The 26,794-nt window shown below is 47.8% G+C and overlaps 1 protein-coding gene across 2 annotated transcripts in view; it reads right to left on the bottom strand.

The window, feature by feature from the left end:
- Positions 1-26,794, bottom strand: part of PCNT (pericentrin) — an 82,379-nt gene that overhangs the window by 45,017 nt on the left and 10,568 nt on the right. For both annotated transcript variants that reach the window (XM_080938104.1, XM_080938105.1), the window contains exons 8-19: positions 25,337-25,448; positions 24,589-24,829; positions 23,577-23,664; positions 17,855-18,312; positions 16,007-16,571; positions 14,423-14,626; positions 6,276-6,427; positions 5,820-5,971; positions 5,318-5,544; positions 4,114-4,276; positions 3,447-3,659; positions 1,919-1,951 (exon numbers count right to left, since the gene is read on the bottom strand). In XM_080938104.1, coding sequence (XP_080794230.1) covers positions 1,919-1,951; positions 3,447-3,659; positions 4,114-4,276; positions 5,318-5,544; positions 5,820-5,971; positions 6,276-6,427; positions 14,423-14,626; positions 16,007-16,571; positions 17,855-18,312; positions 23,577-23,664; positions 24,589-24,829; positions 25,337-25,448 — 2,608 coding nt within the window. The remainder of the gene's footprint in view (positions 1-1,918; positions 1,952-3,446; positions 3,660-4,113; positions 4,277-5,317; positions 5,545-5,819; positions 5,972-6,275; positions 6,428-14,422; positions 14,627-16,006; positions 16,572-17,854; positions 18,313-23,576; positions 23,665-24,588; positions 24,830-25,336; positions 25,449-26,794) is intronic.

Below are 26,794 nucleotides of genomic sequence, written 5' to 3'. Positions count from 1 at the left end.
TAGGAGAGAGCCGTCAACACATCCAGCTGCCCCATGAGCATGAGATTCAAGCATGGTCCCCATGAAAAGTCAAGCCTCATCCACTCTCCAAACCTCTCCTCCTCTGCACAGTTGTGACAACTGATGCCTGAGCCAGCCTGTCTCCCGTCAGACTGTAAGCCCACAATTTAACATACCCAGAACTCTGTGAGGTGATCTCTGAAAATACAAATTACCTCTGAAAACAAAAGTCACGTTTTAAAAAAAAAAAAAACTGGGAAGCCAGGGATGGTGGTGCACACCTTTAATCCCAGCACTTGGGAGGCAGAGGCAGGTGGATCCCTGTTACTTCTGACCTACATAGAGACCGTGTCTCAACCCCTCTCCACTCCCAGGCCTCCAAAAAAGTGTGTCCTGGTAAATCAGTGGTGTGCCATTAACGCTCTGAAAATTTTGTCTCCAACATGAAATTCAGCATGGGTTAAAGCCTCTGCCTTACCGACCACTTACTGGCTCTGGAGAAGCACTGGCCAAACTATGTCAGGACTGTGACATCTCTCTGAGAAAACAAATAGCATTTAGTTTAAATAACTAGGGTTAGGGTTTGAATGTCGGTCCCCCGTAAAATCCAGGTTGAAATTTAACACAAAGTGAAGTTATTATGAGAGAGCCTCTGAGATATAACTAGGCATATAGATCCCACCCTCATGGATGAGTTTAACTCCAAAGGGGGGGTGGGAGTCATTCTCTCTCTTAGCCCTTCAGTTTGTGTCACCAGTATCCAAGGTACCATCTTGAAGAGGACCATGGCTTCTGAGGCACAGACCTGCCTCACTGCAGACTTGCCAGCCTCCGGAAAACAGTTTCTATTAGTTACGAGTTACACATGGTTACCCTCCATGCTATGGGTGCTCCGTCTGACCACCAGTGCCACAAATAAACACACAAACAGTAACTCATTTTCAAGGATTCCAGCAGTGCACATGAAGTGAGGCGTGGATAGAGGGCCCCATCTGAACTGAAACTACAGATTGACAAACCTCTTGTTTAAAAGGATTCACTAGTGACAATCCTGAGATTGTCAACATGCAATGATATGAATTTAAATAACTAATTTATTATTGTTTTTTGGTTGGTTGGTTTTGGGGCTTTTTGGTTTTTTTTTTTTTTTTTTTTTTTTTTGTTTTGTTTTGTTTTGTTTTGTTTTTGAGGCAGGGTTTTTCTGTATTTCCCTGGCTGTACTAGAACTCACTGACTCACTGCAGACCAGACTTGCATCTGCCTCTCGAGTGCTGGGATTAAAGGCTGTTCTACTGTCCCAGTGAATTCCATAAATTCTTACTTTCCTGACAAACTATTACCATGAATAGAACATCATCAGAAAATGTCCATGCTGGGAAGTCAGCAGTTTCAGGAAACTGTCCTTAAACATGCAGCGGGACAATGTCACTCACAAGTTTCCATCAAAGAGAGGGTCTCAGCTTAGCCAGTTGTCATGGCCACGCCATGAAGAAAGGCCTGATGACGTCACCTTCCATTCCCCTTCAGTGGTGGGGCCATGGCTATCAGGGGTCATCAGGGTCATCAAACAAGGCATAGAGCCACAGGCAGACCCAGCCCCTCCCCGGATCCCCTGCCAGGAGCTCTGCACAAGGACCTGATCCAGCAAACAGCATAATGGTCACAAAGCATCAATTTTGGCAAGACGGCACAAACAGGACTGGTAACTGGGAAAGTCATTAGAGAAAAGAGTAGACACCACTGGCACATTAACATGGGGTGGTGCTGTCACTTTTTAGGAACAGTTATTAAAGATTATAGTGTCATTCACTAATTTGCCAACAAAGCTCCGAAGCATTTTTTTTCCTCTTAGTAATTTGAGAGATCTGATGCAAACATACATGATGCAAACATCATGCAGAGCTCACTCTTTACAAACCTGTGTCCTTGAGTGCTGCAGAGACAGGCGTGCCTGTGGTAACGGGAAAGAAAGCATCACAGGGAGGGAAACAGACCCAGAGCAGGAGCAGTAGGCCCTGCGTATCCACCACACCACTGGCTGCCCTCAGGTGGACAGAGAGCCTAGTACACGGGGCTTCGGGAGGCCATTTTAGAGAAAACAGGAAATGATGATAACACAACATACACATCAAGAACCAAAAAAGAGAAATACCCAAGGAAAGAGAGGCAAAATGGGGTTTTCAAAGGTCCTGGGAAACCTGTGGCCAGGAAGCTGCAGCTGTTGTGCTGAGTGTTGGCTCAGAGCAAGAGAGGCCAAGTGCAGATGAACTGAGAACGATAGCCCCTACCCGGGCGGGAGGATAAAGGGGCAAGAGTGAAAATTAAGGCTGGATAAATAATTCCAAGTTAGGTCCAGCCTACAAGACTCCAGAAAAATTGCAAGAGCTTGCCAGAGACAAAGACCAATGGACAAGAGACTGCCTGAGGCCAGAGGGCCAAAGACACGTACTTGCAGTAGCCCAACCTCCTTCTGGGTTTCTGTAAGGAATGCACAGGCACAACCCAGCCATGGTGCTGCCCAGAACATCAGGCCATACTGTGGCGATTCCCACAGACAAAGAAGGAGGGAAGAGCAGCCCCAAAAGATTCCCAAAGAAACCCAGAATGTGCATGCTGGATACTTCTCAAGGCCGCCAAATAGTCCTTGGGCCCTCCGAGACTCTTCGTCTGCTGCATCATGTTAGTAAAACACAAGGTGTCCAGGGACAGGATTCAGGCACAGGATATACACAAGAAAGATCCGGGAGCTGAGAACTGTCCCAAATACAGTCTTGTTCTGATGTGGGGGTGGGAGGGGTGCTGGGGGAATGGGGAGGCTGGTGGGAGAGATGGTGTCATGAAGCTCCGCCCTCAGCAGTAGATGAACCCTTGCCAATTGGTTGGGGGTGAGAACTTTGTTATAAAAATGAGAGCTCGCGCCTCCTGGACTGCAGAGAGCTGAGCATCTTTCCTGTCACACAATCCCCGTGACATGCTGCCTCTCTACAGGCCTAAAACCAAGTAAGCCAAGGAGCCACGTCTGAAACCTCCCAGACCACGAGCCAAAAGAAACCTGTCCTCCTTGACATTGTCATAGCTCCTCCGAGCCGACTGGCACACATGAACTACTTAACAGGGCAACACCAGGCACGTACTTTCAGTATGGTTTAGGACCATTCATTCCAGACCTTGATACATGAACCTGCTGTCTTAAAGGTATGCCCTTCCCCAGAGGCACAGCTCATTTGCAATGTCAGGCATGAAGACAAACTCCCTCCGGAACAATGTAGAGCAACTTGAAGCTGCAGCCTACTCAGGTGTCCTTCCTGTGGCCAGCACTTCCCATAAAACACCCCACGCAATCATAGAATCCCACAGACACGCCCCCTTGCTCCGGCACATCTCTCTGGAAAGACCAGCCGCCGCTTCCCCCATCCCACTGAACCCCTGCCATCCACACTTCTCACCAGCTTCTCTTTCTTTTGCTTCATTAGCGAAAGTCTCCTTCTGGCTCCACAGGACAGAGTTTTCCTCCTTCAGGGCGAGCAGCTCTCGGGCGGCCTGCTGCAGCTGCTTTCGAAGGTCCTCTAGCTCCAGGATCAGCTGCTGCTCCGACTCCTCCTTTTTGCCCAGAGCCTCCTGCAGATCTGCCTTCTCCGCCTTGAATCCTTCAATGAGACCTAAGGCAGGCCAAGCACAGTGAGACACGGCAACCCGTGTGGAAGGGTGACAGAGACTGCAGGAGGCCCTGTACCAAAAGTTGATGTGGCTTAAGTGCTGCAAGGTCGGAGCAGGTCACTCCTCGTCAGTAACCCTCAGAGAAGGGGGCTGGTTCCCTAGACAAGGCCCCATCCCTGAAGAGAGCTGAACAGCAGTTAGCCCTGTCAACTGTGCCGAGGTTCCATCTGTGGGACGGAATGGCTGTGGCAGAACAGGGTACCACTCGATGGTTGAAAGGTGACATGCCAGAGGTGCTCGTGTGACACTGATTCACAGAACAAGAGAGCTCAGGGCCGAGTGACAGCAGTCACTGCAGGACCCTCATAGTCCAAACACAGACCGAGCAACTTACCAAAGAACACTACTGAGGGGTAGAGCTGGCACCTCACCCCCGTCCTGCCTCATGCCACTCACCCTCAGCCGTGTGCAACTCCAGTGCCAGCCCGTCCTTGGCCGCGCTCTCTTCCCTCAGGCGTTCCAGCAGCTCCTGCTGCTTCTGCACAGCCTGGGCCATCTCCTCATCCCTGTGGCGGAACTCCTTCTCAATGCAGCGATGGAGCTGGCGGGCGTCCTCCAGCTGTTGAGATACGTTTGAGTCACAACTACACACAGGAAGATCCAGAGGGTGTGAAGAGCAGGAAGGGAAAGAAAGAGGACCAGGGTGGGTGTGGGGAGCTGGGTGGCAAGGCCACAGCAACAGAGCAGTCTCTACATGGCTCAGTTTCCTTAGCCTCCTCTGACATCCCCTCCCCGCATCTATGTCTCATCGGGGGCTTCGAGGCCACTTAAGGCCTAAATGAGCCAAAACACGAAACACCTACACCCCACTGCCCGCCCAGCAGACATCATAGCATCCGGGTTCAGTCATGTTTCACACAACGCTTACTGTGTGAACTGCTAACCTCAGGAAAATAGTCATTTGTTGATATCTCCAGCTTCCTGTGTCTATTTAAGATCTTTTCCAATTTCCTAAAACATTTTTAAGAAATTAAAAAACAAATTCCACTTCTTAGTGAAAATCCCCAAATATAAAACATCATAGTATGCAACAAAGTGCAAAATTCAGATGTGTAGGATTTCATTGGTGGTGGTGGTTTTTATTTTAAAGACAGGGTCTCACTATCCAGCCCTAACTGGCCTTGCACTCGCTGTCAGACCAGGCTGGTCTCCCAAGTGCTGGGACCAAAGGTAAGTGCCCACACCGGGCCCTGTGTTTTGCTTTTGAGACAGGAGCTCATCTATCTTAGGTTGGCCTCACGCTCACTGTTAAACAAGATAACCTTGAACACCCCCCACACACACATCCTTCTGGTTCTGTCTCCTAAGTGCTAGGACCACAGGCCTGCACCACCATGCCTGGCTTACATAGTGCTGAGGACCAAACTGGGGAATCTGCCATTAAGAGATGAAAATCAACAAGGGAAGGCAAACGGTTTCTGTCTCTAACCACGTGGTGGAGTGAGGTATACTGGGAGCACCCCGATTCAGATCTGCGTGGAAAATGAAGACGGCTTTGCAGCCTGCCAGCTGGAATGAGAGTTAGGAACACTGGACTCTGGTAACATGACCATCCCTGCAGCCCTGTCCGGGAATCTTCACCCAGCAGCTCGGGCCTCACCTGTTTGGAGGAGTCCAGGGCCATCTCCAGGAGGCCCTCCACAGCAGTGCTGAGGCTCTGGTAGACTCTCCTAATCGGCTGCTCACATTCCAGTGTGTTCTCAGGGCTCACGAAGAAGCTTTCGCACACGTGACTGCTAATTTCACACACTGAAGATGTCTCTGCCCCTTCTGGCAAAGTTCTGTCTATTAGACCCTCGTCAGACCACATGTCACCAAGGGCTGCAGCTACAAGACAAACAAGCACAGACACCCACATCTTTATTCAGTGAGCTCACCACCCAGTTAGGACTGACCCAGGACCAGTGTGTGGGGATGGGAGTGTCGTGGGAGGCGTGGGGAAGACTCCTTAGCAAAGTAGGAACCAACCTTAGTCTCATCATTCTACCTAAGGCCTGCTTCTTGCTCTCCCAGAGTAGGGATCCTGAGGGCGTTCTCAACATAATGGGCCCCCCTTCCGAGATACAGAGATACACCAGGCAACACCCATCTTGGTGGCGTACCTGCTAACCGTGCCTCGCTTGTGTCTGTAGCATCCTCATGGTCCAGGAGGAGCCCTGCACGCTCACTGATCCGGCTCTTTAGGGTCACAGCTGCCTTCAGTGTCTCCCCAAAGAGATCGAGAAGTCTCCTCAGGGCATCTCGGAGGGCTTTCCTAAGATAGAAAAAAAAACATCTATCAGCTGAGCTATCCCGAGGCCTTCACAAAAATGCTAACCACATGCTTGCAAATAATATTTGGGGGGTGGGGAGTTGGGTGGCCATGATTACGGGGCTTCAATTAGTAAGACTTCAATCGATTCGACTGCTTTGGTAAAACATGGGGAGCTATGGCATCGCCCCAGTATGCCTGTGGTTAATGTTGAATCATTAGGACATCATGGCTGGTGTCAATATGTACAGACGCCCCACAACAAGCGCAGCGGCCGGGAGCGGCCGGGCAGGAGGGGAGCACTGACCCTTCGCTCTGAGCCAGGTCCACGTCAGCCCTGAGCATGCGGATCAGCGTGGCGCCCTCCTGGTTCTCCCGCTCCCGCCTCTGCTGCAGCTGCTCCAGCTCCGCTCGGCACTCTTCTAACTCCCGGCTCAGCAAGAAGACCTTGTCTCTCACCTGTGGAGCAAAAGGGGCAGATCTCAGTTAAAACAACTTTGGCGGGGCTGGAGAGATGCCTCAGGGGTTAGGAGCACTGACGGCTCTTCTGGAAATGCTAGAAAGATGGCTCGGCAGTTAAGAGCATTTGGGCAGCCAGGACAACTGCAGCTCAGAAATCAGCATCCATATAGCAACCCAGGCATCCTGAACAACATCTCAGAAACCTAGCTCCAGGAGGATTAGAGACAGGAGAATCACAGGGAGTGGTTGGCTTCCAGTTGAAAAGACACAAACTGACTATAAACACAGGAACAGACGACGTTCACCTCTTTAGTAATAAGGAAAGGCAGATTACAGCACATGACATCATGTCATAGCCAAAAAACCAGAAGGGCAAGAAGGGTGGAACAGACAAGGAGGTGCCAATGTAGGAAGAGCACAGTCATTGTAAGGAGAGAGTCTAAAGACGTAAGCATCTTGGATGTGTGCAGAATGCTCTGAGCTCTGATAGATCCTGAGAAGATTCACAAAAGAAAAATCACAAGAACGAGACTGACTGAAGTAGGAAAACGGTCAATGTCTCAGAAAGAGGCCCAGCAATGAAAAGGAGCCAATGACCTTTCACACACCAGGCTGATCCTCTCTTAAGATGGAGGCAATCAGGCCAGCAAAATGGCTCAGCAGGTAAAGGATCTGGCTGCCAAGCGGAGAACCTGAGTTCAAGGCCTGACTGTCACATGGCAGAGAAATGACTTTAGCAGCTGTTCTCTGACCTCTACATGAACGGTGACACATGCATGCCCACCCACACAAAATTCAAAAACAAATTTACAGTGTATTATTCAGAAGTGCATTAAGAAAAAAGAAACACATTAATAAAAGTGTAAAAAAAAAAAAAAAAAAAAACACAGGGAGGGAAGGAGAGGGGAGGGCAGGGCAGGGCAGAGGAGGGGAAGGGCATGGGAAATACTGCTGAGGCATGAGCTATGAGCTACTTATTCTAGGTAGCAGGGACATAACTTTCTTACAAAGGTGTTTTAACTGAACATGTAGTTTGAAAGATGCTAATAAGACTATGTCCTGATGAAAACAGAATACTCTGGAAGGTGGTTTGCCTAAAGGGACGTTTGTCCTTCTCTTAGCTGTGGATACCACTGACCTTCCTGTGCAACTGACATACAAGTGGTGATGAGGCAGCTTATAGGTCGGCTTCCCTTGCTACATCCAGACGCATGCGCACGATGAGCGAAACCGGAGCATCTGGATGCAGCTCCCTTGGGACCACTCACTCCACTGGCTCTGGCAACTGCAGGTCCAGGCCATCCCCTTTCTCACACACACCCAAGCTATGAGCCTCACTTCCCTTGGGTGGACCACTACATCACCTTTATGATTTCCTTATCAGTTTGGAGTTTAAGATCTCTTTCTAACTCACTATGCAGCCCGGCTGGCCCTGAACTTGAGATCCTCCTACCTCAACGTTTCACACATATGCAGTTCTTTTTACTGAGTTTGTGCTTGCTCCTGCGCGCGCGTGTGTGTGTGTGTGTGTGTGTGTGTGTGTGTGTGTGTGAGTTGCCAGTGTGCATGCACATGTAAATATGCACAGATCTTAAGTGGCATATTTCTACCTACCATTTTTTCATATCTCGACTTTGCTATTTTCAGTATTTCTGACAACATGTAAATTATGCCTTTGCAGAATACTTTGAAAGGCTGTGGCTTCCTCACGTAACCGCACAGGTTTGGATCAGACTGTGCCCAAAACCTCACCCTAGGCTTTGCTTGCCCTGTCAGCCCCTCACCTTCCTGTGCAGTTGCCATGGTATCAGTCCACCTCTCAGCACATGTGAGGTCTCTGTAGTTGGGACTATGCCCCTTTGACCTGTTACTGCCATCAGACAACTGCCCCGATCCCATCAAACACTCCAACAGCATGTACAGTGCAACTAGTGGTGCTATCATTTAACAGCCACGGGATTTTGAAAATCACAGAATTCCCATTGACTTCTTAGGGTTTTACTGCTGTGCACAGACACTATGACCAAAGCAACTCTTAGAAGGACAACATTTAGTTGGGGCTGGCTTACAAGTTCAGAAGTTCAGTCCATTATCATCAAGGCAGGAGCATGGCAGCATCCAGGCAGGCATGGTGCAGGAGGGGCTGAGAGTTCTACATCTTCATCTGAAGGCTGCTAGCTGACTAACTTCCAGGCAACTAGAACAAGGAGTAACCTACTACAACAAGGCCACACCTACTCCAACAAGGCCACATCTCCAAATAGTGCCTGGTCCACGCTTATACAAACCATCACAGTCCACTCCCTGGCCCATAGGCTTGTTCAAACAGGAGTCTACGGAGGCCATAGCATTAGAAAAAAAGTACATTTTAGTCCAACTTCCAAAGTCAGAAGTCCATAGCAGTCTCAACAATGTTAGAAATCCAAAGTTCAAAGTCTCTTCTGAGATTCATCCAATCACTTAACTGTAATCCCCAAAGCAAAACAGGAAACCAACTGGGCAAATTCCAACTATCTCCCTATCTGATGTCAAATTGGTCTTCAGATCTCCAACTGCTTTTTCATCTTTGTAGAATGCAACAAACTTCTTTCTCCTGGGCTGGTTTCACTCCCTGTTAGCAGCTTTCCTTGGCAGGCATCCCACGGCTCTGGCATCTCCAAACATCTTTGGGTCTCCAAGGCAACTTTACCTTCTCAGCTTCTTGTTCCGAGGTCTGGGATCCACACATGATATGGGCTCCTCCAAAGGGCTTGGGTCAAATCTCCAGCTCTGCCCTCTGTAGCAGTCTAGGCTCTGGTTGACTCCACTCCACTGCTGCTGCTGTTCTTGGTGATCAGCCATGGTACTGGCATCTCCAATTCTCTGAGGTCTTCTGCTGCATCCAGACTTCACCAATAGCCTCTCGTGGTGCCAAGCCTCAAATCCTTCCCATGACCTCTTCAGCCCTGAGCCATGCACTACAACTGAGGCTGCACCTTCTCCAATGACTTTCCATGGCCTCTCACTGCGCCAAGCCTCAGCTGAAGTTCATGACACCTTCATGCCTTCAAAACTAGTACCATCTGGTTAATTCTTACACATTACCAAGTTCAGCTGCGCACAAAGTACAAACTTGGCTATCTCTGGAACACACCTTCTTTGTGCTCTCAAATAACACTTCCCAGAAGATTTCACCTCAGTGATGCTGGTCTCTTTTTAATCAACACTAAATCCGTAGCTCCAGCTGACCAGCAAAAACTGTCCCAATCGTCCCTTCTATTCTTGACTACTCTAAAGCCAGAGCCACGTGGCTGAAGCTGCGGTTTTTGCTGCTTGCTGGGGCTGGAACGTAGTCTCCTTGGTCTCTTACATTATCACCAGCTTCCTGTTTTCCCATTCCTTCCCTGCCTAAGCTTGGCTGTCCTGGATCTTGCTCGGTAGATTGACCTTGAACTCGAGCTGCAGGCTGGTCTCCAGGGATTAAAGGTGTGGTCCACCTCAACTGGATTTAAGCTTTTCTTTATCTAAAACTAGCTCAGTCCCAGGTTGGCCCTGAACTCAGAGATCTGTTTGGTTTTACCTCCAGAGATTAAAAGTGTGTAGGATCTGGCCCCAAAGTCCCATTGTCTTAATCTGCTACCCCCTAGAACACCGGATTTGGCTCATTTTCACTTCCTGGTGCCCCTTTAACCACGCATTTTATATTTTCCTCTCTCAGCTTGCTGTGCTTGTTCAAAATGCTCTTCATGAGACTTAACCAGAGAACAAAGTCTCTGCTGGGCGTTTCTGAGACTTCCTTTGTCAGTGCAATTAACATAAATCTCTTTACCTTAGCCTCATGTAGACTCTTCAGACAAGGGTGAAAAGCAGCCACATTCTCCACCAAAATAACACAAAAACAGTCTCTAGGCAGAATACTAAAATTCTTCTCCCCCTGAAACCTCTTGGGCCAGGTCAGCACAGTTCAAATTACTCTCAATAACAAAGTCTCCCTCATTCCTTCTAGGATAAACAATTAAGCCCCACTTAAAGTATTCCAGTGCTTTCCAAATCCAAAGTCCCCAAATCCACGTTCTTCCAAAGGTCAAGTCTATCACAGCAATACCCCAGCCCCTGGTACCAACAACTTCTGTCTTAGAGTTTTACTGCTGTGAACAGACACCATGACCAAGGCAACTCATTTACAGGACAACATTTAATTGGGGCTGGCTCACAGGTTCAGAGGTTCAGTCCATTATCATCAAGGCAGGAACATGGCAGCATCCAGGCAGGCATGGTGCAGGAGGAGCTGAGAGTTCTGCATCTTCATCTGAAGGCTGCTAGCTAGCTGAATATTATCTTCTAGGCAGCTAGGACTAAGGTCTTAAAGCCCACACCCACAGTACTGCACCTACTCTGACAGGGCTAGGCCTCCTAATAGTGCCACTCCCTAGGTCAAGCATATACAAACCATCACAGTCCCAGAGCCCAGTGTTTAGCACACAAGCATGAGATACAGAAATGAGAATGTGCTGTAGTGCATGGCGGCTAGAAGAGAGCTGCGATGCACTGAATCACTAAGCGTCAACTGTATGGAAAGGCATTCATACACATTAGAAAGCCAGTCAATTACAAAATGTTGAGATGGCTTAGCAGGTGTGTGTGTGTGTGTGTGTGTGTGTGTGTGTGTGTGTAACAGACTAAGCAGGTTGTAGTTACATATATATCTATAACTACAATGTGAATAAAAATAAATCTTCAAATAAATCTTTGCTACTTCTTCAAAGTTATTTTTGTATTCTTCTGCAGTAGAACAGGAGTGCCCACCAGACTGTACTCGCCGGTGGCTCTCTGTTCTTGCTACTGACCATAAACAGAGAAAACAGTGGCTTCATGTAGGATCCATTAGGAAAGGCCAGCAATGGAGCAGGGAGCCCCACTGAATCCAAAGCTAAACAGGCTGACATTGGGCTCTGCCTTAAAGCAGAGCTGCAGGGCCCGTGGCTGGAGGCCCAGCTCTGAGGTCTTCACCCTCCCTGTCTCAGGAAGAACTTTGAGGCAGTTGACAAAACACGGAATAACATGTGTCTACAGGAATGCATGCATTCCATGGGGAGCAAGCAGAAAGCAGGCAGCCCGACCTCCCACCCGACAGCAGAACCCTCAGGCAGGACACACTGGTCTGGCGTAGGGAAGCCTGCAGCAGGATAAACCAGGCGCACTCTACATGTTCAGGAATGGATGGGGCACTTCTGCAGGTCTCACAGGTTTCACAACAGTCACAAAGCTGATGTGACCAGGTATGGCCAATATAAAAAATGGTATTTTAGGGGCAGGAGGGGTGGCTCAGCAGTTAGAGTACCTGTGGAACTTCCAGGGGACCTAAGTTTGGTTCCCAGCACCATAAAGTGGCTATCTCCAGTTCCTGAGGATCCAACACCCTCTTCTGGTACCACACCCCCCCACACACACACCCACACACACACAGAGTCGAGTGCTTGCACACATAAGTAAAAATAAAAATAAATCTTTCAAGAAATTTTTTTAAAAATGTACCCTTAGATTTCTCTAAACATCCAGAAAAAAATACTCGAAAGTATTGCATATGGTTTAATCATTAGCAAACAGACCAAACATGCCTGGGGAAGAACGTAAGGGAAAGACAGCACACAAAAAACACCACTTAGAGTGAAGGTAAACAGTGCCAGTAGTTAAGCACAGACGTTCAAACCACAGAAACTGACCACAGTTCTCTTACCGCTTTCAAGGGTTAGCCGCCCACAGGCTTGGGTTTTATACAAGAACGTACAAAACAGCCCAGGGCAACCAGCACTGCTCACTCTGTAGCTACTTCTGGACCACGCTTCTTGCTTAGGGTCAATAGCCAGGGAGACTTCTTCATGGGTCACACACTTCTAGCAAAAAAAGACCCAGCTTTTGTGTTCAGAGAATGTTTTTCACAACCAAACTGCAAAAGGCGGTAATCCGGAAAATACCCCACCTGACCGTGAGTGTTCATTAGATGAGCCTGCTGAAAAGAGGCTGGGCTCTGCAGACAGGTGCAAGATATTTGTGGCTCAACAGAGCCTGGGAGACAAGGACAGCGAGTCCCTGCTATTTTGGGACGCTGGCCCTGGCATTCTGGGGAGCACTCTGAGAAGACACTGGAGGAAATGTCTCAAAGCCAAAGCAAGTCTGACCACGCATCAAGACTGGCTATGCTTACTAACCTGCCCACACGAATCCGGGGCAAAGGGTAAGAGGCCGACCATCGCAGGAATGAAAATTAAGACAGTGCACACACAGCCCTGTGCAGGGCTAACACACACAACCACAGCCAGAAAGAGGGAAGTGTAAGCTGGAAACGGGATCAGTTGAAGGTGACCTGTTGCTTCATGACCACGGCAGTGGGGGTCATGAAGAAGTTACCCGGGGGGCCACTGATGTGCTATCGCTGGCATGCAGTCTGATGTACAGAGGAGCAAGGGCTGACTGAACTGTTCAAGTTTGTGTATGCTGAAGTCTACTCTTCCCCCCAACCAAAATACCCCATGTTAACACGAGGGCTTACAGAATGGCTAAGGCGTCTGTCATACAGTCTGACAATCTGACTCAATCCTTGACCCACAGGGTGGAGAGTGCAGACTTCTGGATTTTGTCCTCTGACCTCTGCACCCAAACAATAGTACATACCTACGTAGAAATAATTTGTTTAAGGTGGTTTTCTCCGTGTAGTCCTGGGTGTCCTGGAACTCACTCCGTACACCAGGATGGCACTGAACTCTGCCTCTGCTTCCTCAAGGGCTCACACCTCTGCTGCCACCTCACAGCCCAACTGCTCTTTCCTTTTAAATCAGCTGCACACAAGCATTCGCATGAACAGCCATCAAGTGTGTGCGTCCCCAGGCTCGGAGGCAGGGGAGCAAAGCTATGCCATGCCTAGAAATGATCAGATTCCTTAAGCACCTAACGGTGTCACTACAGATACCGGCAAGCACTCAACAGTGCAGCCCCAGATGCCTCCAGCACCCACCACCATGACCACCCAAGACACCGAGTGAATGGAAAACCAAAAAGCAAGCTTCATTCACAGCTCTGAAAGCGAGCTCCGATTGCTAAGAGGACGGGTAAGAATCACACTGGCAAGAGCAAATCTCTACAAGGACTGGCTTAGTACACTGGCAGCTCAGGACAGCATGTGAGCAGACTACTGAAACAGGGCTGCCCTCCGAACAACAGCTCTTCTGGCTCTCACGCCTCAGTGCTACTCTGCAGCGACCATCTTGGCCCCCCGGTGACCACGTGCCACTTTGCAACAACCCCGCAGGGCTGCACCTTGAGCAAGATCCAGAGGCCAAGGCCTATGTATTTAAGTGACTAACAGGAAGTGGGTCTCACCTTTCAGTCTTTTACTCATAATCTAACTATGAACTATTAATATAGCAGACACAGGCAAATTTTGGGGGCATTATTTGGTACATAAATATTGCAGCCTTGTTCTTATTCTTTTTCATAATAATTAAAAAAAAAAAACAAACAAGCAGGGTCTCTATAGTTCTGGGTGACCCGGACCAGGCCAGACTGGCTTTGAACTCAGAGATCTGCCTGTCTCTGCCCACTGAGTGCTGGGATTAAAGGCTCATAATTGAATTTTTAAAGTTTTTTAAAAATTATTTCTTTTATTTTTTGAGATTATAAATATGGGACCTTTTCCTCATACTGGGTTGATCCATCAGTTTTGATATATGAGAGTTTGTGCCCAGTCTTACTGTAAATGTTAGACCACAGATCTCCCTGGGAGAAGGCTGCTTTTTTTTTTCTTTTTCTTTTTTTTTTTTTAATTTAAGGGGAAACAGAAAGAGTGGACTGGAGGGTGAGGGAAATCGAGGGTAGGGACTAGAAGGAGTGGAGGGAGGGGAAACTGCAGTCCGGATCTAAGTTATGAGAGAATAAAAGAAAAGATGGTGTGAGCTCATCAACTGCTTGCCCTAGGGAGTTGGGCACCTGAGGGACTGACTGCCCAGAGCAGTTTACCTGCACAACCTGGTCCTTCGATGTCTGCAGCTCCTGAGGTTTGGCCAACTCTGCTTGTGACTTCTGCATTTCAGCGGTGTGTGGGTCTCCCAGCTCCTGAGGCACAGCTCGGTGCAGCGGACCCTCGGCGCCCACACTGCCCAAGGCTGCATCCCCATCCTCCTCCAGCAGGTGCCCTTCACTGTGCAGAGCCACGGTCAGGTCCTGCTGAGAGTGTCCACGGGGGTCAAGCCAAGGGTGAAGCCCAGATTTCCCCACCCCAAGGAGTACATGCAAGGAATTGCCAAGATCCGAAATGCTTCCTGTAATTCAATTCTGCCACCAATAAAACGCAGCCATGGTTTTTACATGTGATCTGTGTGTTTCTGCTTTTAGAATATTATCTTAGAATTTTATTTTATTTTAAGATGTATGCATTTCTTGTTGTTTCTTTCCAGAGACAGGTTTTCTGTGTGGCCCTGGCTGTTATGGATCACTCTGTAGACCAGGCTGGCCCGGAACTCAGAGAGCAGCCTGCCTCTGTTTCCTAATTAGAGGTGGTCTCCGCCATGCCTTACTATTTCTATTATTTTTAATTATGTGTGGTGTGTGTTGTCTACATGTTGGTATGGGTATATGACAGCAGCTGTCCCCTGGACCTGGGGCATGCCGAGCTGCCTGACATGAGCACTGGGAACCGAACTGGGATGCTCTGGAACAGCAGCAAGCGCTGAGGTATCGCTGCAGCCCAGAACTTAATTTTCCTTAAAACAAATGAGTCAAGATGACCTACAGGTTCAGGTCTGTGGACTGGGGACAAGGCCCGGTCCCTTAACTGTACAGGTTTACAGTAAGTGGGAACAGAAGTCTAAGACCAAGGCTGCAGGTCCAAAGGACTGGATTGAGGGAAGACCTCTCAGCAGCATCAAAGCATTCTCCCGACCAATCCAGACAGACAGAATGGCCCCGTCTCTAGGCCATTCTAGACGCTAGGATGCACGCACCATTTACAGTAAGCACGCCCAGCTGCTCTCTGCATTACCACACAACAGCCTAATCCACTTCAGAAGGACAGAATCCACCATCTAAAGTCAAAGGGTGAACAAAGCACACTGGATGGTTTTAAGTTAGATACGGCTTACTCATTCATGACAACAGGCTCCTGAGTCCTGTGAGCAGACACAGGGCTTTGCCAGAAATTCCCTCTTCATATGAAAATCAATTTCAGGAATAGCAGTAGGAAGAGAACAATAGGAAAAATCAGATCTATCTACTGCGGTCTCAGAAGTGAGACGCACAGGAGGGCTCAGGTTGGCTTCAGGGAGCTCCTAAAACCTCTCAGTGCAATCAATACAAACGGGACTCGAAGCCCAAACAGCCCTGATTGTTCCCATATCATTTACAGTGAAACCATAAATCATCACTGCTACACAAACACACACACACACATACGCGTATATGCCAACAGAGATGTACACATATACTCAAAGAGGCACACACAGGCACAAGAGCCATGGGTCCATGAATCCACATTCAGATGCGGAACCAAGACCTGCAGGTGCAGCTCCACAAACATAGGCCCAGCACGCGGCCCTGGTATCTCACCTGCTGTGCTCCTTGCAAGTCAGTGGCCAGGCCTTTCCCGTTCTCTGTGTGTTGGGCACTCGCTTTGATTCTAAGGCTCTCTCTCACGGACTGAAGCTCCTCAGCATGTTTGAGTTTCAGTTTTTCCAACTCCTGCATCAAAATCTCTCTGTGACAGGAATCCTTTTTCTGTAGCTGTTCCTCCAGCTCCGCTCGCAAGACCTCCAACGCCTTTTTGTGCTCATCCCGGATAGTCTGAATGTCGGCCACATAACAGGATTCCAACTCGTCCAGATTTGACAGGTGTCTCTTCTCCAAAGCACTGACTTCAGCACTGTGTTTTAGCCGCAGGTCGGCCACGTGAGTCTCCAGGAGCTCCTGCTGCTTGCTCTCCAAGGAGGCGAGCTGCTCGCTGAGCTCGGAGTGGTGCTTGGTCTCAAGCTCCGAGCGCAGAGCCAGAAGCTGCTGCTGGTGTCCCTGCTGGAGGAGCTGCAGCTCCTGGCTGTGCTTCTCCTGGGCGTCTCGAAGAAAGGCATCTTGCTCCTTGGCAAACTTCTCCATGATCTCTTTCCGCTCTTCCAAAAACCTAAGACAACACTCAAAGAGAACACAGTCAATAAGGCACATGGCTGCACTGAACTTAGCCCACAGGGGGCTGACGCAATCCTGGATTTAAACCTTCCCTAGGAAAAACTCAGGGGCTACATGAAGCCTGAGTACAGGCCAAGTAATTCTAAGAGCCACAGAGTCACCATTTCTTAAAGACACTGAGACGACACGGCAATCGTACGGAAATTGTACACACATCTCTCCGGGGAAGAGCCTCAAATGACAGGCTCAACAGCTAAGTCATGACACCATCGCACCCAAAGGAAGGACATATCCACATAAGACCCTGTAAGGGAGATTTAAGATTCTGTTACTGAATGCCAGGCAAGGTGGCACATGCCTTTAATCCAAGCTCTTGGAAGGCAGAGGCAGGAGGATTTCTATGGGATCAAGGCTAGCCTGCTCTAGATAGTGAGTTCCAAGACATCGAAGACCACAAACAGACCTTGTCTAAAGAAACTTTTAAGAAGGACCCTGTCACTGAGTGTGAAGAGATGCTGAGAAGTTACAGGCAGAGGCTGCTCTTCCAGGACAGGGATTCCCTGTACCCCTACACCACAAGGTGGCTCACAATGCTCTGGAACTCCAGTTCCTGGGGAGCCGGTGCCCTCTTCTGGCCTTCAGAGGTAACAGGCATGCAGGGCATCGACATACACAGAGGCAAAACACCCCACACACAACATAATTCACAAGAATTTAAGTACATGAAAATAGGATGAAGAATAAAAAATAAAATTCAATTTCTTATAAAAAGATATTCTGTGACTAAAATGTTAAAACACACACACAGATCAACAGCATAACCAGGTACAGTGCGCATGCCTAATCAAAGCTCGCAGAGAACTAAGGCGGAGGGTTAGAAGGTAAGAGGCCAGACTGGGTTACACACAGAGTATGAGGCCATCCAAACCTATAGAGAAGGTTCTGATGTACCTACAGTTGCAGCATTTAGGAGGCTGAGGCTAGGAGACTGTAGTGTGTCTTTAAATTAGCTTAGTGACAAAAGAGACCTCTTCTCAAAAACAAGCAAGCAAGAATGCAGATGTACAGGACACATGCACACAGTTCATGCAAGGGACTCAAGCTCTAGGGGCTGGGACTACGCTACTCCCAATAAGCCAATCGCTGAGCACACAGCCGTACAAATGCTATCACACCTCCTTCCACCTCCTTCCAGAATTTCTCCCCAAACTCTAGCCTCTGCCAGAACTTCGGGCAGGTGGCTCCACACAAGACCCACCATCCCACAACTTCACCCACCTATTCTGGGCCACGAGCAGCTGGAGGGCACAGTCTTCCTTCTCTCGGAGGAGTGTGACATTCTTCTCATCCTGGGCCACAGGGGGCTCCTGGCCACACTGGTTACATGGCGGAACTTCATCTCTAGTGAGTTCTTGTTCCAGCTGCCTCAGGTGACCCTGCTGCTCCATCAGAGATCTCTCCAGGTCCGAGATCTGAGCAGCCTGCTGGTCCTGCAGGTGCCTCATGCTAGACTCTCGAAGCTCAAACCTGTTTATTATGGACAGTTTCTCAGACTCAGCCTTTTCTCTTAGCTCGAGTAACATGGAGGCTAATCTCTCTTCGGCTTCTCTCTTTAAGTCCTCGTGTGAAAGCTCCCACTCTGCTTCCTTTCTCTGAAACTCTTGTTCCATCAGCTGAATCTTCTCCTCAGCTTTACTGAGTTTCACCTGATAGTCTTCAACCAGACTGCCCTGGACCTGTAAGATGACATGGTTTTCTGTGAGAGGAGAGCCATTCTCTTGATGTGGATGAAATGACTCTAGCGTACCCCTAACACGAACAACTTATTTCAGAACACGGCAGTGGGAATACATCTTGTGCTGGTGGGAATGGTTCAAGACTCTAAAATAAAGCCATGTAAAACTATGCTTTCCTCAAGAACACCAGGAACCGTGCACACAGCAGGCAGGCACACCCTCACATGCACCTGGAGCAAAGATGGACACACAGGGGAGACCATACCCAATAGTGGCAAGAGGAGAAACCCAAGAGAGACACTTTAAGTCACCTGACCTATATAGTTAACCTAGGCATTCTAAAGGCCCCTTTAAACAGAAGATAAATGAAAAGGCTAAGGTTGAGCAGATACCTAAAAAAGTATGGAAAAAAAGACAGAAAGTAAATACGGAATAATCTCTCGTCAGTAACAAGTAAATCAGCACTGAAAATGGAAGTGGAGAGCGAGAGCCATCCTCTGGTAAACAAATCTAACCAGACCAACTCTCCCTGATGTGAAGCCTGTAAGCAGAGTACAGTATCAGTCATGGCCCAAATCCTGGCTGACCCTGAATTAATACAGATGTAGGACAGACGGGCTCCAAAAGCAGGCTGGCTAAAGCTAAAAGAACTGAGCAAAACATCCACCCTAAAACAGAAATGGAGCGTGAAGTCTGAATTCATCAAGATTAACTGCCTGCTAAAAGCAACATCCCAATGCCGTACAGGATCGATACAGATGTAGTTACGCCCTACAATATCCAAGTTTAACACAAAGCTAGAGGATGTAAAACAAACAAAAAAGCAAAACAAAACAAAACCCACAAAACTGTGACCCACGCTAACACTAAAAAGATAATACAATCCGTTTGGAACAATCCCAAGATGGCACAGGTGATGAACTCATCAGAACGGGATTTAAACAATAATAACCTTAAATCTTGACGAAAGCAAGAGAACTGTTCACTGCAGGCATATGACTGCAGCAAGGACATTAAGAAGATGGGCTGAAGCCGACTTGATCGTGGTGGACAATGTTCTTGGTGTGTTTCTGGATTCGGTTTGTATTCTACTGAGTGTGTCTGCATCAGGAAAATTCGTTTGGAATTCTTTGTTGAGTCTTTGGTGGTTTAGGGATCAGGGTGACTGTGGCCTCACAGAATGACTTTAGCAGTTTTCCTTCTGCTTCTATTTTGTAGAAGTCTGAGGAGTACTGGTGTTTTTCTTTGAAAGTCTGGTAGAATTCTGCACTAAAACCATGTGGCCCTGGGGTTTTTTTCAATGACTGGTTCCATTCCTTAGGGGTTGGTGATAGGGCTGTTTAAATAGTTTACCTGATGTTGATTTTGGTAAATGGTATCTTTTTATAAGAAATTGAATTTTATTTTTTTATTCTTCATCCTATTTTCATGTACTTAAATTCTTATGAATTATGTTGTGTGTGGGGTGTTTTGCCTCTGTGTATGCCGATGCCCTGCATGCCTGTTACCTCTGAAGGCCAGAAGAGGGCACCAGCTCCCCAGGAACTGGAGTTACAGACCATGAGCGGCCTGGTGGATGCCGGGGTCCCCTTGTCCTCCAAAAACAGTCAGTGCCCGTAACTCCTCAGCATCTCCCCATGTTCTCAGTCACGAGATCTTTTGGTGCGTGGGGGGGGGTACCCAGACCCCCCACACATTTATCATAGAGGTGCTTGGTCTTCATGTGGGTTCCCTTCATGGCAGGGACTATCTTGGTCTCTGTTCCTATAGCCATAGGATCTCCCTGACCTCTACCTAAACTGCCTGGTAGGGTCTAGTGGGAGAGGATGTGCCTACACCTGCTGGAACTAGATATTCCAGGTTGAGATAGTACCCCCAGGTTGGGGGTAAGGGGACTCCCTCTCTCTGAAGAAAAGGGGAGAAGGATCTGTATGGATGGGACTGGGAAAGAGGAGAGAGGTCAGCTGTAATCAGGGTGTAAAGTGAATAAAAAAAATTAATTAAAAAAACACAAAAGAGGGGCTGGAGAGATGGCTCAGTGGTTAGAGCACTGACTGCTCTCCCAGAGGTCCTGAGTTCAAATCCCAGCCACCACATGGTGGCTCACAGCCATCTGTAATGAGATCTGATGCCCTCTTCTGTGTGTCTGACAGCTACAGTGTACTCATATAAAATAATAAATCTTAAGATAAGACTAAAGATGGAAAAACACTTAAATAAAAGAAAACTCGTGTGAACAAGCCAGGCTGTCCAGTCTCAGACTTATGATGTAGCCAACGATGGCTTTGAACTCCTGATTACGGGCTGCCCTCAGCCTCTGGAGCACATAGAATACTGGATTAGAGGTATACACTACATACTCGATTCTCTTAACCTCTTTCAAATACTGGACTTTATAATACAGTTGTTGCCATGGCAACAGCACACTTGACAGGAACACGGAGGAAAGTGCAGCATAAAAGATAAGAGAAAGGGAGCACAGGAACATCCGGAAAATGAATAAGATGGCAGACCTAAACTCTAACCACATCAATAACCGCTTGATACATTCATGGGCTTCCCACTATTAACTAAAAGGCAAACGGTATCAAAATAAGTTAATAAATTTAGTAAGACCATTGATATGAAACCCACTTCACCTCCTTCATTAGCCTAAAGGGAAAAGATACAAAAACAAAATGCTAAGAAAAAGCTCACGCAGCCAAACAACAGCAGCACACGCCTGGAACCTAGCATTCCACAGCTTAGCAAGACTGTTACGTCAAAACTTCCTTTAAACGAGCTTCAAGGTTGGCATGGGCTGGAGAGATGGCTCAGAGGTTAAGAGCACTGACTGCTCTTCCAGAGGTCCTGAGTTCAATTCCCAGCAACCACCATGGTGGCTCACAACCATCTGTGATAGGATCTGATGCCCTCTTCTGGTGTGTCTGAAGACAGCCAGCGACAGTGTACTCACATACATAAAATAAATAAATAAATTTTTAAAGAAAATAGAAGGTCAGCATGACCATACTGATAAAAAGATTTTAAGATTTCAGGATTTCAGATTTTAAGACAAAGAGTAGCAGACATGTATATGACAACAAATGCCTTAAAACCATGAAGGAAAAAAAAGATGTTTTATTAATAATAAAAAATATGTTTTTAGGAAGACATAATCGTCTAAGTGTAAAACAAAATGCTTAAAGCAATTGAACAAAATTGAACAAAATTACTATAAGAGAATTCCACATTCCTTTATTATCAGTGTTGTTTGTTGTTGGTTTTTTTTTGTTTGTTTGTTTGTTTTTGAGACAGGGTTTCTCTGTGTAGCCCTGGCTGTCCCAGAACTTTATATGTAGGCCCGACTGGCCTTGAACTCAAAAGATTCTGCCTGCCTCTGACTCCCAAGCACTAGGATTAGAGGCGTGGGCCACCATGCCTGGTCACACTCCTCTCCCGATAAACATGCAGCCCAGTGTGTGGACAGATCGCAGGCCACAGACTACAGACTGCCCACACTGGACAGCTGCTGGTTCGGGCAGGGCGGCTCGAAAGGCTTTCCACAGGTTCTATTCCATCTTACGCAAAGCCCTTATCAGTTCCTTAATTCTAAAGACAACTCCGTGATCAAGCCTGTGAGCAAAAAAGAAATTCCTCTAAAGCTCTTTACTGAGGGAGAATGAAAATCCTCAAAGGCATGCACAAAGAACAAAGGCGTGAATATGGATGGCATGAAAGACAAGGCCCAGACACCAGATGATGAAGAGACCACGATTTAGCTAACATACAAGGGGCAAAGGAACAGTTCACATGCCTTGACCCACAATGGTTATATAATGAAGCCGTAAATAACTCTGAAGAAGCTGACATTTTTTAGTCTGTCTGTGCCCATAATGGTGCGGCCATGACTTTCTCAAGCTAACAAAACTTTCCACGGTAGTTGAACGAGCACCATGGAGGATGTGAAGAATCGGACATACTTGAAGACAGTGTGGCATAAAGATCAGAAGGTTACCAGTGCCTTTTCTGGGAGCCCCAGAAGATTTTCAAAACTCAATCATAAGGCTCACGAGAGCTACAGATGACAGAAAACCCACAGGCCAATGAACAGTCCAACCAGAAGGAATGCACGTGAAGGGAGAGCCTGGGACACAAAGGCCTCACCTTCATGCAGTGTAAGGAAGAGTGCAGGCAGGGCCTGTGGTCCTCACACCCCAGAACATTAACAAAAGCCATAGGATGCAGCCATGCCAATGGGCATAAGATAGGACACAGGGAAACTGAAGAATTTTCCAGAGCAGAGGAAACCAGGCATTCATAGACATATGGGCAAAAAAGATTTCAAGTCCTGGGAAAAAAACCTGTCATGGATTGAGCTCTGTTCCCCTTGTAAGTTCACACACTATGGTACTAATCTCTAGAACCTCAGGATAGGACTGCTTAAGATAGGGTGTCTAAAGCGCAAAGAGGACATCCGAGCGGGCCACAACCTACCTGGTGCCACCTTTATAAGGAGATGAGGTCGACGGCCTGCGATGGAACGCAGTTGATATTGGGCCCTTGTCTAACATACGAGAACGAGCCCTGGGTTTGATCGCCAGCACTTCAGAAAAGCAAATGTGATGGCGAACACCTACAATCCCAGCCCTTGGGACATGAAAGCCAGAAAATCGAAAGGCCAAAGTCATCCTCAACTACACAGCAAGTTCAAGGCTGGCCTTGGCTACCTAAGACCTTATCTTAAAAAAAAAAAAGATGAAAACGATAGACCACACACACACACACACAGAGTGACTCAGACTCTCTCTCTCTCTTTCTCTCTCTCTCTCTCTCTCACACACACTCACACACACACACACACACACACAGAGTGACTCAGACTCACTCTCTCTTTCTCTCTCTCTCTCTCTCTCTCACACACACACACACACAGAGCAAATAAACAGATTTTTTTTTTAAAAGCCTAGCTTCACACCTGTCAGAATGCCAAAGTCACAGCTGACAGGTGTGCAGGGTGGCCCTGCAGAGGAAGCCTGGAGGACAGCTGGGAACCAGGCAGGACAGCGAGCAAGCAGGACTAGAGGAGGGGAGCACACAGCAGCCTCAGACTCAGTCCTCACTCCTTAGACAAGCCCAGATGCACACATGAGGTAGTGGGGTGTTTCAAGCTCCCCCAAGGGACGAGGCAACAAGGACAGAGCAGATTCTATGACGTCAGACGGCCAAGTGCTAAGCTTAAAGACGAATCAACCTTCTCAGATTAAAACCACACAGCCTGTCACCTTCGGCTGCTCAAGTTGAACATCAAGTGGATCAGGTGGCTCCTTGCTTTCTCTGCCAGATGTCTCCTCTGGAAACATACAGGATGAACTAAAGAGAGAAGACATGTATAAAGCTTTAGTGCGCTGGCCACGGTGGTGCATACGGTGAATCCCAGCACTCGGGAAGCACAGGCAGGGGAACCTGTGAGTTCAAGGCCAGCTTGATGTACACCGCAAGCTCCAAGACAGCCAGAGCTACAGTGACACCCTTTCTCAAAAACAAAAACAAATACAATAAAGACAAAATCTTTGGGGCGGAAGAGACGGCTCAGTGGCTAAGAACACTGGTTGTTCTCACAAGAGACCTCAGTTCAATTCCCAGCACCCACATGGTGGCTCACAACCATCTGTAACTCCAGTTCCAGGGGTGGCAATATCTTCTTCTGACTTCAAGAGCATGTGATGCACAAACATTTATGAAGGCAAAACATTCATTCACAAAAAAAAAAAAAAAAAAAAAAAAAGAAAGAAAGAAAGAAAGAAGCCTTAAGATGTTTTTAAATAAAGTAAAAGCTTTAGCGTAACCGTCTCCTGCCCACTCTGTCCCTGGGCCCAACCACGCAGAGCTAAGGTATCTATGTTAAAGAGCACATGATGCTAGGCCTCCAGGCTGCTTAGCCAGTACCGTAACACAGAAGAATGAGATTGACCACAGGGCCACACGCTGGTAATGCAGCAAAAATGTGGGGATTAAACACACAGGGCTGTAGGGCCAACCAGGAAACACTGGCATAGTGATTCACACCTTCATCTCCAGGATTAGAGGCAGTTGGACCTCTGTAAGTTCCAGTCCAGTCAAGACAACAACAGAAAAAAACAAAACAAAAAAAAAACCAACCAAACAAACAAACAAAAAAAAAAAAAACCAGCTCTACTGTACTCCATTTGTGTGAGATCACAAACAAAAGTCCAAACTTAGCCCAAGGTCCCCACATTTCAGAAATCCACTGAGCCAGAACAATGTTTCCATTACCTGATTTCTGCAGACTCCAGAGAATCCTCCCTCGCCTCCTGCAGCCGTTGTTGGAACACAGTCAGGTCTTCCTGGTATGTCTTCTCAGCATCCTTCAGCTTCTTCTCAAAATAGACCCGCAGGTGCTCGAGCTCCGACTCGTGCTGAGCTCTCTCTTGCTGCTGTTGCTGAGCAAAGTCTGACCTCAGGAGCTCCAGCTCTTCCAGGTGAGATGCTTGGGCCACCAGTGGCTCCCAGGACCCTGTAGAAGGAAGAAGCACATAATCACCCCAGAGCAGTGAAAGGGCCAGTCCTGCCGTTCCAAAGCTGCAGGACCTTCATGACACAGGTCAGCGACAGGACGACCGAGAAGAATCCCATTGAGGATCCAATCAATATCGATGGCATCACAGAAGCCAGAGATCGAGAACCAGACCAATGACTCATTGCAACAGTCGCAAGGGAAGACGTGTGAGCAGAGATATACTGTGGGCACATTGTGACACGCTACAGCTCCCACGATGAGATGTCTTTTATGCTGTGTGTGTGTGTGTGTGTGTGTGTGTGTGTGTGTTATTTTGTGGGGTAGGATTCGAGGGTGAACAGTGGTTATGAGAGCTTAGGGAAGTGAGCAGAACTGAGGTGCATGATATAAAACTCTCAAACTAACCAAAAAAAGTAAAAAAAAATAAATAAAAATAAAAAAAGGAATGTACAAAGCCTTAGGTTCCAATATGCCACCTCACAAACAACCCACAAAAGTCCTTACCATTCAGTTCCTCTCTGTTGGTTTTCATAGACTCAAGCTGGGACCACAGGTGTCTGATTTCTTCTTGGGACTGAGCCTTTAGGTCTTCATAGGATGCCTGAAGAGTCTCTAACTGCGAAGAAGAAAAAGATGTTCACATTAGAACCAAAGGAGGCGAGCAGGGGGTCAGGTGTGGCTCTGTTCCATATGCCACCTAGGGATTCACATCTCAAAAGGAAGATGAAACACACAAAGTAAGAGCTCAGATCCTGAGCCTGCAGTTCAAAGGGCAGCAAAGCAGCAACCGACACAAAGCAGTTTGAACAGCCTCAACCTAACACGGTGATTTAAAAAACAACGGTGCTATACACGCTGTTGTCCCAGCCATTAGAGTCTGCGGCAGAAAAACCTCAAGCTCAGCCCTTCCGGGCCAGCCTGGCCAACACAGCCTTTCAAAAACAAACATTAAAAAAATAATAATAATAAAATAAAGTAACTTTGTTCACAGTGCAGCTTTAACCGTGGCCATGCCTGAGAGCAGGAAGCCTCCTTCCTGCCTACTGACCCGAACTACAGGCCTATATGTCTATACCATATGCCCCATGTGGGCTCACTGTGACACCATGGGTCCCCACGAGGAACAGGACATGGTTACCTTGATACTTACAGAACTCCAGGTAAAACATTACAATGGGTTCCACTCCATGTTCATCTGGAGGACTCTCGGAAAATGGCATGAACCACAGTAACTATCATTCGCAGAATAAGGAATCTCCCTCATTTCACATTAATGAAGTAGGCTCCCTCTAACCTTCTGATACCTCAGAACACCCTGTTGCCAAGAGTTCACATAACTATGGAAGACAACTTGTGGAAGAAATCGTCAGATGTCGCCAGGACTAAGGCCACGGTGAGGCCCTGGTTCAGGCTGATGGGTACCTCTAGTTTCCACAGCAGGCCTCCAGCAGCAGCAGGAGCCTGAGTGGTCACTTCTAGCATCTCACCAGCATGAGGCCTTGACAACACACCAACAAAAGAAACTCAGGATTAAGACTACTGCCTGGCACCATGGACTTCAGACCCGGCACTAAGAAGGCGCCAGCTGGATCTGACCTGACCAGCTTCTTCCTGAGAACTAGCTTTCATAGTTCCAGAAGAGCCCACACAAGCTGCCAAAGAGGGGAAGCCAGCAAGAGTCCACCCGCTGTGACACCTAGGAACCACAATGACTAGCCCAGCAAGGCACTCCCAGCGCATAAATGGCGCTCATTTCTTGGCAGTAACCAACAGCTCCCCAACTGAACAAAGGGTTCTCTCAGCAGGAGGGAACATGGCTGGTACTAGAAACCAGCTACCTGGGGCTGGTGAGGCCATGGATTTTTGAAGACAATCTACTACCACGTTCCTAGACCAGCACAATCCCTAACTGCATTCTAAATACTCATCCCTATACCCACAGCTAAGTGTAGCTCTCACCCC

Source organism: Micromys minutus, assembly GCF_963924665.1.
Source record: "Micromys minutus genome assembly, chromosome: 25".
NCBI classification, from domain to species: Eukaryota; Metazoa; Chordata; class Mammalia; order Rodentia; family Muridae; genus Micromys; species Micromys minutus.
The sequence above is the reverse complement of the archived record's forward strand: the minus strand, read 5'-3'. Positions and strand labels throughout refer to the sequence as shown.